The sequence below is a fragment of the Protopterus annectens genome, chromosome 13.part0 (genome assembly GCF_019279795.1).
Source record: "Protopterus annectens isolate FY-2018-M chromosome 13.part0, PAN1.0, whole genome shotgun sequence".
NCBI lineage: Eukaryota > Metazoa > Chordata > Ceratodontiformes > Protopteridae > Protopterus > Protopterus annectens.
Window position 1 is genome coordinate 1,327,877,493 of NC_056747.1, and position 20,443 is coordinate 1,327,897,935.

Genomic DNA, 20,443 nt, shown 5'->3' on the forward strand with positions numbered 1-20,443 from the left:
ACCCGTTTCCTCATTATTACTCTGTCATGCTCTGTACATTAAAGTGCTTGCTATAGGGAGCAAAGATGTGTAGAAGATTAGAAACAACATTAAGATATAAGCAGTATAAGGATGGTTTACTAAATGTCCCTGTTGGAGATGGAATGTTTTTGCAAATGGTTTCTTGCTGCACTAGTCAAATACTATATGATAGGAATATAAAATGTCATCAAATAATAATTTGACATACAGCTCTAATCGTACCCTGACCCTATGCAAAAACATCAGATTACAGACAGAGGAATTATCTCAACACACTACATAGGAACTTCTAGTTAATTCTATCCAGCAACTTAAGAACTGTTAGAGTAACTGTTCCAAAGCAGTGTCTTTACTATGCCTTTACTCTGTATTCCTGTAATGCAGCAGGTTTAAGCACATTTGCGCAAGAGTAACAGGACTCTTGTGGGTAATAGCAAAACTCGCCAGTTTTTACCACAGGTTGTGGAATGCCATTCAATGTCACTCAGCATCAGTGCTTGATGCCAAGCTTCACACAAATGCTGCATATAAAAAAATGAAGGGTTTTTGATGGGCCATTTCTGGCCATGTGCATTGTGTGTGATTCTATTTTTTGATCAGATTAAACTCGTGAAAAAGGGGTTGATAGAACAGTGGTGAAAATGGGGGGGAAAGTGCAGGGTAGGACAAAAGGAAAAGAATACAGGAATTTACAGGATGGTGGTGGGAGAGTACCACAGCTATCCACTTCTTCATAATATAAATGTAGAATTATACACACAATTTCATGACTTTGGAGAGTCACCACACCAGGGATAGGTGACAACAGAATAATGCTGTACAGCCAAATGGACCAAATCAAGAGTGACAGGACGACACAGTGGCGAAGCAGAAAGCTATATCTAGGGCATACACACACACACACACACATATATATATATATATATATATTTTTTGTGGGACATGTGCCCATTTTTGTTTTTTTGTGAAAGAGGAATGCTGTGGAAAGTGCTTAGGAATGAGAGGGTCAGGTAGGTAGCAGGTGCAGATATACAATTCATACAAGACATACATGGATGGTAATGGACACAGAAGTTTGGGGGAAACCATGATTGGGAAGAGGTAGGGGCCATCAGAGGTGCATCCATGTTCAGCATGAGAATCTAGCCCTTACCCTCAGAATAGTAATTTCTGTCTCCAGTGTCAGTCGCCTGGGTCAGTGCCGTACGTGGCATCATTTTGGCAATACAACACAGGACTTTCTGATGATGCGGGCACTGTGGTCCCTTCTCCATTATGCCCTACACCAGCTCTGTCAGCTCCTTATGGATGACAAAATTGCCACATCCTCTACTACTACTGCTCCAAGAGTGTACCACTGTATCAGCAGCCAGCAGTAGAGGTACTTGACACAAGTGGAACAGGTAGGGCAGGAGCTGTGGAAGCATTGCTGACAGATTACCACCCATATGTTCTGGATATCTCTGCAGCCTGTGGCGGTGCTGCCACAACCACCTGTGGTAGCTGAACTGTAGTGGTCAGTATAGCTGCCTGTGCTGATGGTCATTTTATTTTTGCAACAATGTATTTAAAAATTAAAAAGAGAGAGACAAGTGGGGGGGGACAAAAAGTGAGAATTGGATCAATAGCATATCACATTATTTTATTATTTCAATACATAAAACAATATGAGAAGTAAACACATACACCTTTGCCACATGCAGATATGATGGGAAAGTATTGATGTGTCATAAAATCAATCAGTCAATCATAATGGTATAATATGACAAATAGAATCATATATTTAACTATGCCATATCAGATATATGCTTTCAAAGTGAATAACTGCATTTGAAAATATTGAATTGTTAATGTCATGCAGTATTGCAGTTAATATCTTATCAATACTATCCTGTAGAAAAATCTGATGTCTTGTTTCTGGGTATTAACACACACATAATTAAGATGATGTACTCATTGTCTAATACAGGTACCAAGAGCTACTCCAGCAGGCATGCAGGTTTCATATAAAAGTTAAGATATGCTTCCTTAAGATGATATAGAGCGATGGACTGAAAATACTTCTCTGCCCTGTATCCAGACCCAATGCATACTTAGGTTACCCCATGCCTTTCTGAGGCAAATTAGTCTCTCCTAATGCACCTCACAGTTTTCTGCCATCTCATATGTAGCTATACAGTACAGAAAAGAAAAAAAAAACACATGAAAGTATAATGAATAACCGAGTTGGCTGGCTAATTATTGCCATGCCATAGACAGGTGATGGGTCTGTATACTTAAACAATTGAGAGGTGTTTGCAGTATTAAATTCATCCTCCCATCAACTTAGGAGGCCCCACTTGCACCTCTTTATGTCACTGTAGTGGTGATGGCATTTATTCACAGTGAGTGGGATGCCAGTTGCACTCGAGGCAACCTTGACCAAGCTATTCCAAGCCTAAGCCTTATACTGAGACTCGGCATAATTCCCATGTAGCAACCTCCGGCAGTAGCACTTCTTGAAGAGTGACACAAATATTCTGGACTCTTCCACACCTCACCTTTGTGCTTTAAACTGTACACCATTCTTACCTTCGCCAGCCATGTCTATGGAAGTCGGACTAGAAATATATGTCTGAACTGACACCCAATTCAGATCTCACGTGTAACAGCTTGTCCACAAAGATGCACAGCCTTGTCAACTGCATTTGCACAACTGAAAGCAAGCGCTGGCTTAGCAGACACATTGGCAATGAATACATCAAAAAACACAGAAAGTGTGAAATATAGCAGTGAGATTTGGCCACAAGTGATGCTCAAACTATAAACACATGTTCCAGTGTTAAACACTGAAATGTTTTATGGTGTTTGCTATAACCATGATTGGTTGGAGGATAAACGGTATGAGTTGTGACATACTGGGCTGTTGGGACTTACACAGTAGTAATATTGAGCAGTACCACTTAGAAATTGAACCCATGAGAAAAAAAAGATAAAATGTTAAACTTTGCCTATTAACTGTCAGTGCTACTGGAGAACTTACTTTTTAACATGGTAATTACAGGTATGCTAATTTAAGAATGAATGGAGGTATACTTAAGATATTCCTGTAGGTCTGTGACTTTACTTAGTCATGGAACTGCATTTCTATGTAAAAGGCAGTGTTTGTGTTTGTAAATGTATTTCAGATGCATGCAATTGCATGACCTGAGTAATACATTGTGGGCTATGTTACACACATACTTCTTAGTAAGACTACTGTCTTAAATGGATACTTATAATATATGATAATTCATCATAATTATAACAAAAATATTCTGCACATTATACCTATGCAAGTCCATTCTAAATTAAATGTCATTGTTGTGTTTAACATAATTTACACACATTATATAGAGCTTCTGTAGCAAGAAATATTGATACATTTGTTGCAATAACATATCTCATTTGCATTTATTGTTATATTCCTAATCAAAATGTTGTGACAATTGGCATTCTGATCCCCACTGTAAAAGTATCTGCAGAATGGATTGGAACCCTGCCATTACCTGTCATCTTTCTCTAAACTGAGTTAACTTACACCTTGTACCACAGAGAAAGTTGGGTGCCTATCAGTTCATCGAAAAATCAGTTAACCGAATGGCATTTTCAGTGCAATTACATCGAACATGCCATTTGTTGAACTGCTCATACTGAGATTGCGGTACAGTAAGGATCGTGAAATTTGCCCCTTCCCCACTGTAGTGTGATCTCAGAGTTGGTATACATAATTAGTGGGGGGTGTGGGAGGCACAGCCTGCCACATGAGGGGAATTTGATGAAATGAATTTCAATTAAATGCAGTTTGTTGAAATGACATAGACCCGAGAAAGTTAGCTCACACATGCATTTTCTTCACTGAGTTTATTCAGAGTGCTGATGGCCACCCTTCAGTGCCAGGCTCAAATGTGCGACAGAAGAAAGACCAAATTAAATTTTACACTTTTTTTCTTTTGGCCTTAACCATGTTTGTGTGCTACTGAGTGGAGCACAAATGCAAATTATATTATAAAAAATACCTTGTGTTGCTGAGTAAAATGTTTAATAGATATATGTAGAAAGGAACACAGTGATTATAGCATTAGCATCACATTCATCTTTTTTATATCTGCTTGCAACACTACAAGCAGCATTTAGGTTACACATCATCAGGATTTCATGTAATGACAATCATTCTGAAAGAGGACAGACAGAGAATGAAAGGTGGTCATTCTTGCCACAGTACATACAATTATTCATGACATCAACATTTAAAATACATAGTATAACTGTTATGATGAATACTTCAGAGATATGGAAAAGTTCTCCAGCATTTATGTCATATATTCCCACATTACTCATTATTTTTGTATTATCACACTTTACAAAATGTCATATGTGGCAGCATCCATAGCATGTACTGTTACTAATAATGAGAAGATGTGGGTTTACATCATCTTTGTAACATCAATTCACAGGGACTACGGGTAAAATTTTTATCATTTTTCACAGACGTTAGTCTGTTCATTTTATATACAACATTGAGTGTCAATATCTATTCTGAATTCAGTCATACAAATATCTGTAAAGTGTATTTGAATCCTGCATTGTGTGGCCTCTTTCTCTGAGTTCAATGCACTTACATTTTCTGTAAAAGGGAAAGCTACCTGACTGGTGCGTTTTCTGCATTGAGTACTATCCTGACTGCTGACAGCCATGTACCAGCACCAGGTTCATTTGCACTACAGAAGGCATTCCCAGGTAAAAAAAATATTCACTTTTTTTCCTTAGGAAATAAACTCCTGTTCACTGCTATGGACCACTGCCCATTAAGACTGCTCAATACCAAACAGTGAGCAAAGCATGAAGAGTGAAAAAAAATTGAAAAAATAATTTAAAGGAAACATAAACAGTAAGTTAAACTATACATGTCTGATGTTTCCTCAACTTTGTTGTCTTGCAACATGACATATGATCCTTACACATCAGTATGCAAACACAAACAGCACCATCTCTGGATTTGAACCCCATCACACAAGGGCATTCACAACATACATTCTTGAGATTATCAGTAACTGCCACAGCCACATACATATACTGTGAAGAAAAAAAATACATATACTCCAGGTTTGACACAGTATCAGTTAGTATTACAGGTTCAGCAGATCCAAGTTCTGAAAGTTGTCCTTTGCAATTTGCACTTAGATGTGTGGATGACTGGGATACTGGAAAAAAGTTAAATCTTTCCTCACACAACATAAAATAAAAATTTGCAACACTGCAGTTCTTTTCTTTTCTTTGTGTTGACAGCATCATCGTCTTATCTATGCTTCTGTAACAAGAGTGCAGTGTGATTTGTATTATTTTGATATTTGTTTCAATAATTAATGTACTTCCTTAGAATTGCAAACAAATTTTACTCAGTGGCACAAAGTGTGGTTATAAAAATTCATACAAATGTTGCTTTCCTAAGTCAGTCAATGTACTCACAGGCTTTCTTTTTAAACCCCTTTACTGAATTATCACTTGTGACATAGGCAAATTTACATTTATATAAAAGTAATCAAACTGTACTAACAAGTTCATGTGTATAAACATTACACTTCCCATGTATTGCTGCATATCATATAACCTAAACAACATTACATAAATTCAGTTCCTCCCCTTTTTTAATAAGAAACATCTGTATTAAACCATCATTTATGTCATGGACAATTATACATTTATATAAATAAAAACAAACCACAGTGACGCAATCCTAATTGCAAGCATTTTACAACACAAACCATATTGACACACTCCACTTCTTCTCTCTGACACACCTATGGTTAGTGTACATCAAAGAGGACTGACTGTGAAACCTTGATTGTTTCTGCAGTCAGATTAATCATTCACACTTGCAAGCCCTTAGCAGGTAACATTTCTCAATGCTTGTCCTAGCAATGCTAGGGTGTGTGCATGCAATTGTGTAGGTCGTTACATCATATTTACCTGTCCTCCACTTAGGGCAGACTGTGAAATTTGCAAATGCTAATGAGTTTGCATATTCTCAGAAAGGGTGGGATAGAACAGACACTGAGGGCGGGAGAGAAAGGGGGGTGTCAACTGGAGAGTAAACAGCTGTATGATGCGTCTTATTCTGCAGCTATCATGGGGAATATTTTCTGCTTCTTGCTTCATTTGCATTCATGCTTATTAGCCATGTTTTATCTCCCTTTCTTATACGTGGGCACATAGGTTCATAGGAGGTTACTAGGCTGATGGCCCAAGGGCCTTTACAAGCCTAGCCATGTTATGCCTGTGTTCCCTAATTGACTTGGTTAGATGGTCGTTACTTTCAGAGTGAGTCTATGTTCAGCATGGACTGTCCCTGTCCATGAGGAACATAGATGCCACCCCTGGGGTGAATTTATGGTCTCCCATCCAATTGTCTAGCTTATGTGTGAATAGGGTCATTGAAGACCTCTGCTTCACATGAATTGAGAGTTTATTCCAGAGGAGTGGCAATCTCTGTGAGATATATCTGTCTTTCCAGCATTTTCCAATAATGTTACAGACTAGGTTGAAATCCCTGGAGTGAGTGACTCTTGTCCTATTTGGTTTGCAGATGTATGCATTTCCATTACTGGATGGGTAGAGACTGCTCTGTCGGCCTGCATATGTTGCCTGTCAGCAGTCTGTAGGATACAGTGTACAGTGACAAGGCTTTCAGTCTTTCCATGTAGGTCATGTTTTGGAGGCCCTGAATTTTCTTGATGAGAAACCTCGGTGGTCTCTCCAGCTGCTGCAGGTGTCTGGTGAGGTATATATAAAAGGGAGCATTGTACTCTATTAGTGGTCTGATAAGGGTTGAGTATAGAGGAGTTATAACATCCTTAGTCTTGGATGTGATGCCCTTACTTATTAGATGAGCAATGCACAAGGCTTTCCTTACCACTGTGGACACATGGTGATCAAAGTTTAGATTATCAACTTGTGTTCCCAAATCTCACACTACTGGGTTTGAGCTTAGGGGGATTCTGTCAATATTGTAATTTGCAGGGACTTCCTATTTGCCAAAGTGGATAATAATGCAAGTTTTTGCAGTTTTAGTCCATGACTTTGGCACCAATCATATGTCTGTTAGCACCTTTTGTAATACGTTAACATCATTTGGGGACTCAATGATTGCGTCCAGTTTGTAATCATCAGCGAACTTGGAAAGCCACAGGCCATCTACTTTTGCTTGGACTTCCAAGAAATAGATTCCAAACAGTAGAGGGCCCAGTACAGATCCTTGTGGTACGCCACTGGTAACTGGTCTACTGGTAGAGGTGGAATCCCCAAATTTGACAGTATGGATTGTATTGGTGAGCCACTAGGCTACCCATCCAGTGATATATGGGTTAATCCCCAGCTGGGAGAGTTTCTCAATGATACCTGAGTCAGGGATTGTGTCAAAAGCCTTGGCTAAGGCAAGATAGGCAGTAAGTTCATAGGTGTGTACTACGCTAATGGCCCTGGAGCCTTTACAAGCCTAGCCCATAGAAGTGCCCTGGCATTGTGCCGCCCAATGTTCCCAGTGCCTATATCAAGTAAAGCCAAGCCACTGGAGTAATCCCTGGGATGAACTTTCTATTTCCCATCCACTCATCAAGATTCCTCTTGAAGAGGGCCAGTGGGGTGCTCTGCTTGACATGTATGGGAAGTCTATTCCAGAGAATTGGCAGTCTCTGGGTTATGAATCTTTCCCTCCAGCATGTTCTGTTGATTGTGGTAATGAGGTTGAGGTCTCTGGAGCATGTGTGTGGAGGGGTTGGGATTTCTTTAGATGTAGCATTTCTAACAGAGCTGGGTTAGACATGGCTTTGTAAGTCAAGCAATGATCCCCTTAGTAGATAATATGAGACAGAGAATAGCTGGAGTTTTTTGAGCCTGTCCATGTAGGACATGTGTTTAAGGCCTAGGATCTTCTTCGTGAGGTACTTTTGTGGCCTTTCCAGCTGCTGCATGTGTCTAATGAGGTACATGCCAAATGGGGCATTATACTTGATGACTGGCCTAATGAGGGAAGAGTAGAGGGAGATGATGACTTCTTTCTTCCTGGATGCAAAATCCTTGGTAATGAGATGTGTCACATAGAAGGACTTTCTGACCACAGTGGCAATGTGGTGGTCGAAGGAGAGGTTGCTGTCAACCTGTGTCACCAGATCTCTTATAACACCTTCAGTGTTCTGTGGACTCCCATCAATGTGGTAATTAGTGGGAACTGAGTTTTAAACAAAGGGGATGATGACGCATTTTTTGGCATTAAGCTTAAGGTCATGGTTTCGACAACAGTCATTGATCTCAGTAAGGCCTTTCTGTAGGATGTCTACATCACTTGGAGAGTTAATAATGGCTCCCAGCTTCCAGTCATCTATGAATTGGTCAGCCAGAGTCCCTCCGTGTTGGCCTGGACTTCTGAGAAGTAGATGCCAAACAGGAGAGGACCCAGGACCGATCTCTGTGAGACTCCATTCATGACTGGTCAGCAGTCTGACTTGGAGTCCGCTACTTTCACACTGTGGGTTCTAGCTGTGAGCCAATTTGCAACCCATTTAATGATAGAGAGGCTGATGCCTAGTTTGGTGAGTGTATCAATAATTCCTGAATGGGGAATGGTATCAAAGGCCTTGGCCAGATCGAGGTAGGCTGTATGAACTGCCTTGCCCTCATCCACAGCTCTGGTGACTGACTCAAAGAAGTCAACCAGGTTGAGCAGGCATGATCTACCTTTCACAAAGCCAAATTGAGTGGGATTTAGAGTTTGGAGATTCCCTATATCCCTGTTAATTAGGTCCATGATGATGTGCTCCATAGCCTTACATATCAGACTTGTCAGGCTAATTGTGCAATAATTCCCAGGGTCAGTAGTCGCTTCCCCTTTATGGAGAGGGATGACTGTAGCAGTGTACCATTCGGCAGGGACAAAGCCTGAGGTGATGCTGTGACTGAACAGGGCACACAGATGTGGTGCCAGTTCACTTTGTAGTTCATGTAGAACACATCTAGGGATATTGTCGGGTCCCGTGGAAGCTGTATTCTTGGCCTTGGACAATGCAGCTTTAACCTGTGCTACAGTAATGCTGGGTGCGTGGCATTCCTCCAGTATTGTGTTTGGTCCTTTAGTGGGGGAGGGAGGGGTAAAGTTGGCAAAGAATTGGTCGGCAAGTATGTTGGCAATATCTGTTGGCTCAGTATAGGAGGTACCATTGTGCAGTAAGAGCAAACCTGGGTATTGCCATGGAGATTTTTGATATGGCTATAAAAGGCTTTGTGGTTGTTTTTAGTGTCTGCCGCAATTCTGCCTTCATAGCTGGCTTTAGAGGTTTTGATGAGGGATCTCAACTTTTTGTTGAGGCTAATCAGGGAGTTTTTCTAGTCTTGGGACTTCACCTTTTTCTGCAACAGTTTCTTCATTCTATTGTAGAGTTTAGTAATGGCAGGGGACCACCAGATTGGCTTCCTTTGTTTGGAGGACAGCATCTTGGTTCTGTTGGGTATGGCTAGCTCCATGCATTTATGTACGTGTTCGTACAGTGCATTGGTGTATGATTTGGCAGTCATTCATCTATTTTCCATTGGCATGGGTGCTGTGAAGTTAGCCACCTCTGTTTTTAGGAGCCCAAAGTCAGCTTTGGAGAAGCTTTTCATGGTAGTTACCTTTGTGGGGGGTGAGATGTGGATTTCCATGGTGATTAGTTTGTGGTCAGATCTAACCAGGGAGGAATTGACTATTGCTGTAGAGCAACAGTTGCCCATGTTAGTAATAACCAGGCCAAAGATATTGCTTTCTCTAGTGGGGCTAAGAATGATCTGGTCCAAGGCATTGGAAGTGATGAATTCCAGGAAGTGCTGGGCCAGTGTATTGGTGCATGAGTAGTTTTCCCAGTTGATGGAGGGGTATTTCAAGTCACTTAGTATGAGCATGTTGGGTTGGACCATAATAGTTTCCAGGGTGCTTAGGAACATGGAGTGGAACATGGAGTGAGAGTCTTGGGACATGGTTGGGGACCTATAGCAGGCTACAAACTAAATCACCATCTCACCCAATGTTAGTTGTACCTAAAGTATCTCAGATGCATTATGCTGGGCTACTTGTCTGGAGGTGTGCAGATCCTTTATGAATATGGAGACACCACTGCCTTTGGAGCTTCGGTCCATGTTCTGGGGCCGAAAGATGTGGAATGAGTTATAGCCTGGTAGTACAGTGGTGTTTTCTGCTGCTTTAAACCAGGTCTCTTTTACAGCACAAATGTTGATGTTCTCCATTTTGAGGAGTGCTTCAAGCAAGTGCATCTTGAGATTTAGACTTCTAGCATTGAGCAGCATGACCCTCAGACTGCATATATATTTATAGCTGTTACGGTGGTAATTTGGTCTATGGAACATTGCCTAAAAAAGGCACTATATGGGTGGCAAGAGCCTTAGCCAGTATCCAGAAACCCAGGGGTGAAAGATGCAGGCCATCTCTGGCAAAGCATCGAGGTCTGTCAATCATGTCATTCCAAGCAGACAGATACAGGATCCCCTTAGAATGACACCAGAAACTTAGCCAATTGTTGAAGTCAATCATCTTCTGCTTTTACTGTGGTATCATTCTGGGTGACGGTAGGATGCTGCTCAGGGCTAGCGTCATACCTGCCTGGGCCACATAATCTGAGAGCTCCTCCATGCCTCATTTCATGTAATCTGGGGAGGTGCGTCTCAGTTCATTCACACCCACATGGACAGTGACAGAGTCATACTTGTTGTGGAGTGACCTAAGTGTGTGCATTATGTGTTGGATTCTGGCACCTAATAGACAGCTGTTACCGTCTCCTTATTCAACCTAGTGAGTGGGACATCAGTGTGCCTCACTATCGAGTCACCTATGATTAGTGTATTGGGCAAGCTGTTTTGCCTTAGGGGCTTAGGTTGAGGGACACACTGTGTAGGTGAGCTATGTGTCTTGTGATTTGCGTTGTGCTGTGGCGGTTGAGTGCATTTTTGCCTTGCAGGTCTCTGCTGTTTGGTTAGATTTCTATTTACAGCCTCCATGAAGGTGGGTGTGTGGTCTGTGTTTTTTATGTGAGAGCTGTGATGGGTGTTCTGTAGGGCTACGTGTTGCATGTGGGGTGGTGCAGGTGTTGATTTTCTCCTCTTGACCAGCTATTCCGGTCTTGGCTTGAGAGTGCATGGCTTCCAATTTGGATATATAAGTGCATCTTTCACAAGTTTGAGTGTTGGGAAGTAAGAGGAGAGGGTTGTCTGTGTACATGAGGCAGTTGCTACACTGCCTCAGAATGCTCAAGTTCACCAGGTTAATAGGAGAAAGCACAGGGAACTGACCTTTCGACATGCCAGGAGGGATGGTCATTATTACTAAGTACTGGAGCCATTTCCTTATTTAGACCTTTTACAGGAAAAATGTCAGTCAAGGTGTCTGAGTCTGTACAGAGCACTGCCAAGTACTTGAGGGGAAACTAATACATAGACCCTGAAAATTTAAGGATGAAGTATTTAGGCAGATATTCTGAAGTTAGAAAGAAATCAAGCAGTACTTACTGAAAAATAAAGAATTTGCTTGTCAAGAATGATGTAAAGAGGGGAGTCACATGAATGGCTACTGCCTGGCTACTACTAATGCTTGTCTCAGCACAGCTTCACTCTGTTGGGATATAGTACTCCTTTGCTTCTTCTCTCACCAGAAGCAAAATGTTAGCACCAATCCCAAGAAGAGAAGCAGGCCACGGCCTGTTTGGTGATTCACAGTCTTGTCCCACATGATGCAAGGTTCTGCAGGCTTGTAACCTTTTTCTGGTAGGTGCCTCAAATAGCAACCAGACCAATCAGGTACATTAAGCACAGACACTCACTCTCGAACCAGAAAGAATCAGGAATCAATGCAGTCTGCTCCTACTCTCACCAGGATCAGACTATAAGCACAGATTCCAAGCTGTCACCTATAAAACACTTATTAAGCTTGCTGGTGATCAGCAGTCTCCAGGAAATGTTAACTGCACTCCTTCTCTCACCAGGAGAAAACAGAAGCTCTAATCCCAAGATGACTATTGAGAGGCAGAATGTGGGCTCTCCAGTAACTGGTGGTCTTGCAATATATGCTTAAAGGTAAGATGAAAAAAATGGTTTATCCTAAACACTGCAGTGTGCACTAGAGGAGTTAGATGTGAAAGTAGATAACTTAACTTTTACCAGTCTAAAAGTTAAGTTTTAATATAGAGTCACTATTTTTAAAAACAGCAAGATAGATTGAAAGGGGGTGGTCACTTTTGTATTCTGGTACTATGGAATACAGTAGGATGGCCAATAAATTTAAATAGTTGAAGGGGAGTGATTTCACAAAATGATAATTTTGTGCTTACTCATACCAGCCAGTAAAAGCAGAGAGGAAATGAGATTTAGGGTCAAATTAACATAAGGGGCAGGCAACTAGAAAGACAGTGGTGTTTAAGAACACAACAGTAACCAGGTGGGAAAAATTTCTGTCTGACTCACAAGAGACAGAGCTGTGGTCTCTTTTCAAGTTTTAGTATGCAGTTAAAAGCAGAATACAAGTAAAACACAGTGTAAAGAAAGCAAATCACAGTATACAAAATAGAAAAAGGCAATAAAGTAATACAAATTACAAATACTGTTTTGCCTTCATCCAGACCTTTGGTAACATTCTTAAAGAAGTCTACAGGTTTGATAAGCATGATCCACCCTTATCAAAGCCAAAATGGGTCAGGTCAATAGTCTGCAGGTCACCTATGTCCTTGTTGATAAGGTCCAAGAATATTCTTTCCAAAGCTTTGCAGATAAGGCTGGTTAGCATATTGATCTATAATTCCTATGGTCAGTTAATGGACTCCTTTTGAGCAAGGGGATTACTGTTGCTGTTCTCCACTCTGCGGGAACAAAGCCAGTGCTCAAGCAGAGGTTAAAAACAGTGCCAAGTGGTTTCGGTAGGTCTTGTTTTACATTGTTTAGTAAGCAGCCTGGTCCCATAGAGGCTGTGTTTTTGGCCTTGGAGGGCAAAGATATGACCTGCTCCTTAAAGATACTAGGTAGAGGACTGTTGTCAGGTATGCTTTTGGACATGGCTGGTGGAGACAGGGGGTGAAGTTTGCACCAAATCTGTCAGCTAGGAGGATGGTAATTTCCTCAGGTTCCGTATGAGAGGTACCGTCCACTACAAGTTAGGCACATAGTTGGGTGTTCCCGTTTAGATTCTGGACATAGCTAAACAAGGCTTATGATTATCCTTAGAAAGGGATACTAATTTAGCTTTGTAACTAGGTTTAGAAGACTTTACAAGATATCTGATTTGCTTGCTCAAGTTGTGGAAGGTATTTGTCTTCTGCTGGGTAAGTTCCCTCTTGTTCTTAGACATTAGTTTTTTTCCTTTTTGTTATATAACTTATTTAAACTTTAGGTCCACCAAGGTGGCCCCTTTTTTTCCTGAGGAACGGTTTTTGATCCATTCATGTACAGCTGAGTCTATACAGTTGTTTAGATGGTTATACAGGGCATTTGTGTAGTTCTCTGCATAGAAGGCATTGTTGGTTGTGTTAGCAAGGGGTTTGAAACTTTTTATGCCATTGCCTAGTAGGCTGTAATTTGCTTTGGAGAAATTTTTCAAATTTTTTTTTGCTCCTGTGGGGGTGTCAGGTCTGATTATTACTTTGAATGACAGAGGTTTATGGTCTGATCTTACCAGGAAGGGCAGCATACAGGGGGTAGTGCAGTGATCCCACTATGTTGGTGAGCCCTAAGTCTAGGACATTTGAGCCCCTTGTGGGGGTGCAGACTAGCTGTTCCAGAACATGTGTATTACCAAAGTTCAGGAACCCCAGGGTGAGCATGTTTGTGCTCATGTATGTTACCCAGTTGATGTAAGGATTGTTGAAATCTCCCAGGACCAAAGTGTTTGGCTGTATGGTGAGTGTCTCTAATAAGTCCAGGAAGGCAGTGTGCTTCTCTTGGTTCATGGTGGGGGGCCTGCAGCTAGCAATGATGTGTTAAGGTGTTTTATCTATAGTTAGTTGGACCTGGAGTAACTCAACAGAGTCATTCTGTTTAACCAGTCTTGAGGTGTATTTGGCTATAATGAAGATGGATACATCTCCACCTTTGGTTCTCCCACACTTGCTTTGGGGTCTGAACATGTTGAAGGCATTGTAGCCTTGCATGGCTGGGGTGCTCTCTGCGGGCTTGAACAATGTCTTAGTGACTGTAGAGAGATCAGCATCTTCCAAGGTGATGAGTGCTTCCAGGGAGTGTAGTTTCCTGTTTAGGCTCCTAGGATTAAGCAGAGTAACCCTTAGTTTGTCTTGAGTGGATTTTTTTACATCAGAAATGTTGTTGTTTTGACATAGCCTAAAAAAGTGCTGTGGGAGAGGAAAGAACCTTTGCCAATATCCGAAAGCCTAGCGGAGGCAGGTGAAGACCATCTCTGACAAAGCAGTGTGGTCAGTCAACCATGTATTCCCAGGCTGACAGATACTGGATTCCCCCTGCATTGACTCCAGAAGCTAAGCTAATTGTTAAAGTCAATCATTTTTTGTCTATATTGTGGCATCATCCTGGGTGAAGGTAAATTGCTGATTAGGGCTAAGGACATAACTGCCTGGGACTCATAATCTGAGATTTCAGCCATGTCTCTCTCTTCATATAGTCCAGAGAGGTACATCTAAAGTTATTCACTCCAAAATGGACTATGACAGAGTCATAACAGTAATTGTTGCATGACTTGAGTATGGGTGTGATTTGACAGATAGCTGGGACCTGACAGGCAGCTGACCATGACCTTCTCCTTGCCCAGCCTGGTTCTCAGTTTGCGCAACCACCTGCACATTTGTTAAGTAAACCTCTTGTATTCTTATTAATGTACATAAGGTAGAGGTATGTCTACCTAAAAGTCATTTTTTTTCATTGCATTACCTCTTTTATATTTTAATATAGTTTCACATAACATTAATTTTGATCAGTTTGAATTCTGTTTTTTTCTTTGTTGTGTTGATTACTTGTTATCATAGGTGATTCTGTCAGTGGCACTTGTGGAACTCTTACTGCCCGATGGCAGAGTATCGGTAGCCTCTGATGATGGCGGCAGCAATGAAGTGGCACAGTCTGGGGTGCAAAGGGTCAGTCAGATACTGAGGTTGTGCTTCCAACCCTATTCTGGACACACTCAACATGCCTATGCATACCTATGACACAGAGACCTTACACATAGGACAGGTTGAGGGTGATACGGTTGATAAGGGTAATGTGGTTACTCCATCTGCAGAACTGGCTGATTCTCCCTGTTGCCATAGTTAGGATGAACTGCCACATAGGCAGGTTGGTAGAGGTGCTCAGAGAAGGCCTGCTGTCTACCCTCTTCCTGATGCTGTTGTGTCAGTAGCTGCCACATGAAGTATTTGTAGGGCCGTCTTGGGGGCACAGGCATATTCCACAAGGGCTTCAGAATAGACAGTATGAGTACTAAACTTTGTGCATTCTGACGTAAGGAACTACCTGAACTGTGTGGGTGACTCCTTGGACAGGATGAATGACACATTGGATTGGGCTGTGTCTGTAATGGAATGTATGCTGTCGAAGGGTAGGTATCCACATGGCTAGAGAGCCACCAACTTCATCCAGTTTCAGCAGATGTGGCTGTGATAGACTCCCCTCCCACAGTGATACTACTCCACTGCTCCGTCAATGACTGCATTGTCCACACACAGAAGTGGTAGACCATATGGTCCTGGTCCAGTACATAATCGTGATGACAGCTCATCCAGCAGACATCACTCACATTCAGGTATTCAGGGCAATGGAAGTAGCAGTGCAACTCCTGGTAGAGGTAATTCTCATGGATGGGGATGATGACACTAAACTGATTCACCCCTGTCTGAGATGCCAAGAAGTAGGGCTAGCACAGTGCTTGATTGTGTTCATGGAGACACACATACATTCAACAAAAACTTGCCCCATCTCCAGACATACACACATTATCTAAACAAGTACTGTTGACTAATATACATATCTACAAGCTGTGACAACTGGAAACTTAATTTTTTTTTTACTCGCACACACTCAGTCTTTGGTGTCAGACTTGCCCTCCTGTACCCTCACCCTCACTCTCACCCTGGGAAAGTGAAGATGACTGTGCCCTGCCCTTTGATTTATTTCATTGAGACTTTGGGTTGCATATAAGTCTGATACACAGACTGGAAAGCTAATGCTTGCTTACTCAGAAGTTTGCATTAATGTAAATGCACTGAATACCTCTCAACCTCTTAAGAGTAAAAAATCTGGACAAAGCCATGAATAAAGGTGGGACAAAGATCCAAAAATAGGAACAATTTTTAAATATTGCTCTTACAAACCTAAATATTTGATAGCATAACAGGTTTTGCATTAGCATGAATTTTCTGAAGGGTATGAAGTCTGAAACTCAAATGTCTGTCATTATTTTCTAACGTCAATCTTTAAATGATTTACCCATAATTTATCATTCCTACTCACTGTGAATGACTGGTTATGTAATTGTTGACCCTCATTGTATTTCTATTACTATTCTTAGTAATGCAGTCAAAGTAGATATTTACGTATTCCTTACTGTTATACTTGTGCAAATGATGGTTTATATACAGTAGTCAACCAAAATGCTTGATGCACAGTATTTCACAAAATACACAGCTGTATATTTCAAACATCAGTCATAAGCTTTTATAGACACTGCGGTACACCTGGGGACATGTTCCAGCTTAGGGAAATATAAGTATTTGCATATGAGAGTTATCAGTTATATACCTCTTTTTCTTTCCCTACAAGCTCCAGACTTACCTTGTTAATACTGTGGCTACACGATGTGTCCTTGGGGGTTGTCTCTGTCTGTTGCTAACAGAACACAACCATTACATGGGTAATAATGGTTGTGCAATTTTGGAGGCATCAGCTTCAATATTTGTATGTGCTTAGGTTCTTTGGTTTTCACTTAGGTAGTCAGAGTGATCCTTTGCCTCTTAGCCAGAGCCAGGGCATATTGTGCACAACTATGTCCGCCAGCAGCATCTACAGCAGGTAGTTCTCCCTTAGACTCCTCATTTGTATTTGCTGGAGTTGTGGGCCCTGCCTGTAGTCTTGCCTCTAGTTGTCCTTATTTAAGCTGTACCCTGAGAATTATATTGTGCAACATAGCACAGACTGTGAGTATTAGGGCAGAGGTTGCTGGGTTGTACTGCAGAGCATCTCCTGATGTGTCTAAAGACTGGAACATTGATTGAGCAAGTCTCACATTCTATGACATTCTTAGTTTGAGCATGAGGATCACTGTATCCTTGATGGGTGGGATTGTGTAGGTTTCTCATGAGTGTCATGAGCCAAAGTTGTGGTGCACAACTTGCATCCTCCACTAGATGCCCTTATGGAATGTCACCCCTAGCAAGCCTTGTGTACAGCTCACAGGTGTGCCATACGTGTAAGTCATGAAAACATGTGGGTTACCTGCACAGACATTGCAGATGATCCCTTTGAGTATTACAACCTGACAGCTTATAGAACAGTATACTTTCCTGTTAATGTATCTCCTTTCCTGTTCACTAGGTGAGGCTTTTATTTCTGTGTGTGTGTGCAATCTATGGCCCCCAAAACTTCAGGTAAGTGTGCTATTGCATAAAAGTCCTGCATGGTTCTTGCTCTCTCCTCTGGGGTACATGAGAAACAGATAGGCTCCCTTGCATGTTCTAGCATTGCATTTAAAAATTGACATAATATTCTGGAATCTGAGGTCTGTCACACCACAAATATATCCCCTGTGGGTCTGAGGAATAGCTAGTATACATAATGCTAAACAAACCTTTGCTTCAACTGGGATGGGTTCTTCACAATTTCCCTTGGTCCTCAGGTGATGGCAGAGGCTGCATATTTTCTTTAATGTTTCTTTGTCCACCTAGTATCACTCTACAATTTCTGTGTTATGGAGTCTATGGTAAGTCAAACAGGGTCTAAACACCATTCTTCTTCTTGGCTGACGTCTGGCAGCAGCAGCAGCACTTTGAATTAAAGTCTGTTGTACATACAGGTTAATGATGGCAGCAGCCAAACCTAACATTCTTTTCCAAGTATAATCATGGCTGTATTCAAAAGCGTTTTGGATTTCAGGCCAAATGACTACACTTGGTGTACATAAATACTTTATAGGTTCCTGAAATGCTCTCCAGTGTTAGAGTGGTTAAACAGCATGTAATCTGACTATGTTTCGTTAGCATATTCTAACATTTGCCCTTGCTTTGAGGCTCTGCAGCAAGTGTAGACCTGTTTAATGAATATGAAATAGCATGCTCTTATGTACACAGCATGCAGCAACACATGCACAATAGTAGCACTTAGTGTAGGTGTTCAGGAATCTGCCTCATGATGTGTTTAGGAGCGGCACAGTGAATTAGCAGGTAGTGCTGTTGCCTTACAATAACAGGTTCTCCAGTTTGACTCTCAGCTGGGGTGCCTTCTGTGCAGAGTCTGCATGGCCTCTCTGTGTTCACTTGGGTTTACCCTGAGTGCACCCATTTCTTCACTTCCAAAAACATGCTGTAGGAGAGCTGGGCACTCTAAATTAGCCATATGCATAAGTGTGTGTATGTGTGCTATGGAATAACTGTGGCAGGGGTAGCCACCTAGCAGTATGAACCTTGGCTTTAGATGACCATCACTGTTGAAGTGACACCCTGATCCCATGTGAAGAAATGGGAAACAAGGGTTGTGGATGGATATGATGTTTTATGCCATCTGTTATTTAGATGCAATACAGATAACTGTTTCTGAAAAAGATGTCATATGCATATGAAAATGGACATTTTGCCTCATTTGTTCCAAAATTATGTATTCTGTGTTTTATCACTCTACCCTCATTCATAATCAGTTTCAGAACTGCTTCTATGCACAGAAGAAATTGTTTCACATTTTAAACAGGCTTACTTAGGCTCCACGCTAATTATACCAGGATCCTTTTTGGCATAAAATCTCATCCAACAAATCTGCACAGAAAAGAAAAAAGAAACAAGAGAACATTAGCTGATTTACTATAAACGCATTTTACCATAACTTATTTTCTGTAATATGCTTGTTTATGTCAAAGTACTTTTGTAGCATTTTCAGTCAACTCACATCATTGCTTCATCTGTCACACACACACACACACGCACACACACACACACACACACACACACACACACACACACACACACACACACACACACACACACACAGTAGAGTTGTGTAAGTAAATTCACCATAACAGTATATGTTGAAATGTCAATGCTGCAGTAACCTTAGTTATATGGGTAATACCCTGCTAAGGCTATAACTGATGACTAGCTTCCAAAGTTTGAGGACACCTTCCACACACTCAAACTGAGTGCTAAGGCCTTCAGAGCTTTCATGCCAACACAGACAGGAAGGCTGAAGCCCTGACAAGGACAATGTTAGGAAAGCAAAAATAAAAGTCTTCACCCTAGCAACAAAAACTTACAAAAATAAAGGAGACAGAGGGAGGGAGCAACTACTGCTGCTGTGATCATTTAAACATCAACTGTTATAGTAAGTTTACTTACACAACTGTGCTGTGTTCATCATTAGGATCATTGCTGCAGTAGCCTTAGCTATACTGGCAGATTGCCATAGCTTAGACTGACTGGGACGAGGAAGGATTAGGGTCTAGGAGCCCCTGGAGAATGATCCCAGCAAAGCCTGCCTTTAACCTGGATAAGGGATTTAGTTTATAATGCTTTGTAAAAGTATCCACAGAGGATCAAGTTGCTTATTCTACAATACTTTTAGAATCAAGCCTTTTCCAAAAAGCCACAGATGAATCCAAGGCCCTGGTAGAATGAGCCTTAAACCTACCTGGAAATATGTTATTGTGGTTGGTATAACAAAAAGGTAATTGCATGGGGCAACCTCTTGGAAATAGTCTTTTTTTGACACAGGCTGTTCCTTTTTCTTACCTTCACAAGAAATATACAACTGATTAGAGTTCCTGAAAAATTTTGTTCTGTCAGGATAGTACCCAAGTTGTTTGTAGATATCCAATGTATGGAGTATCCTTCAAACATATTTTTTTGGTTCTGGAAAGAAAACAGGAAGATAGAAAGTTTTGCTGAAAGTAAACTTTGATACCAATTTAGGCATAAAGGAAGGATTAGTTCTGAAGGAAACCATATCTTTTTTTTTTTTTGAAAATGAGGTGGGATTGACCCGCCACAAGAGCTTGCAGCTCAGATACTCTTCTTGCAGAGGTCAGAGCGATGAGTAACAATGCTTTTCATGTTAAGAACCTCAAGTCAGCCTGAAGAGCTAGTTCCAATGCAGCAGGAATTAGTTTTTCCAGCCCAAAATTAAAATACAAAGGAGAAGCCACCTGTTTTTCCAG

The 20,443-nt window shown here is 41.3% G+C and overlaps 1 protein-coding gene across 6 annotated transcripts in view; it reads right to left on the reverse strand.

The window, feature by feature from the left end:
- LOC122788282 overlaps nt 1-20,443 on the reverse strand; it is a 683,625-nt gene that overhangs the window by 155,197 nt on the left and 507,985 nt on the right. For 4 of the 6 annotated variants that reach the window (XM_044055349.1, XM_044055348.1, XM_044055352.1 and 1 more), the window contains 2 exons: nt 18,991-19,049; nt 4,127-5,350 (listed from right to left, as the gene is read on the reverse strand). In XM_044055349.1, the coding sequence (XP_043911284.1) occupies nt 4,936-5,350; nt 18,991-19,049 (474 nt within the window). In that variant the 3' untranslated portion in view covers nt 4,127-4,935. Of the gene's footprint in view, nt 1-4,126; nt 5,351-18,990; nt 19,050-20,443 lie in introns of those variants that run through there. The other 2 variants (XM_044055350.1, XR_006362627.1) reach the window with 1 other exon arrangement.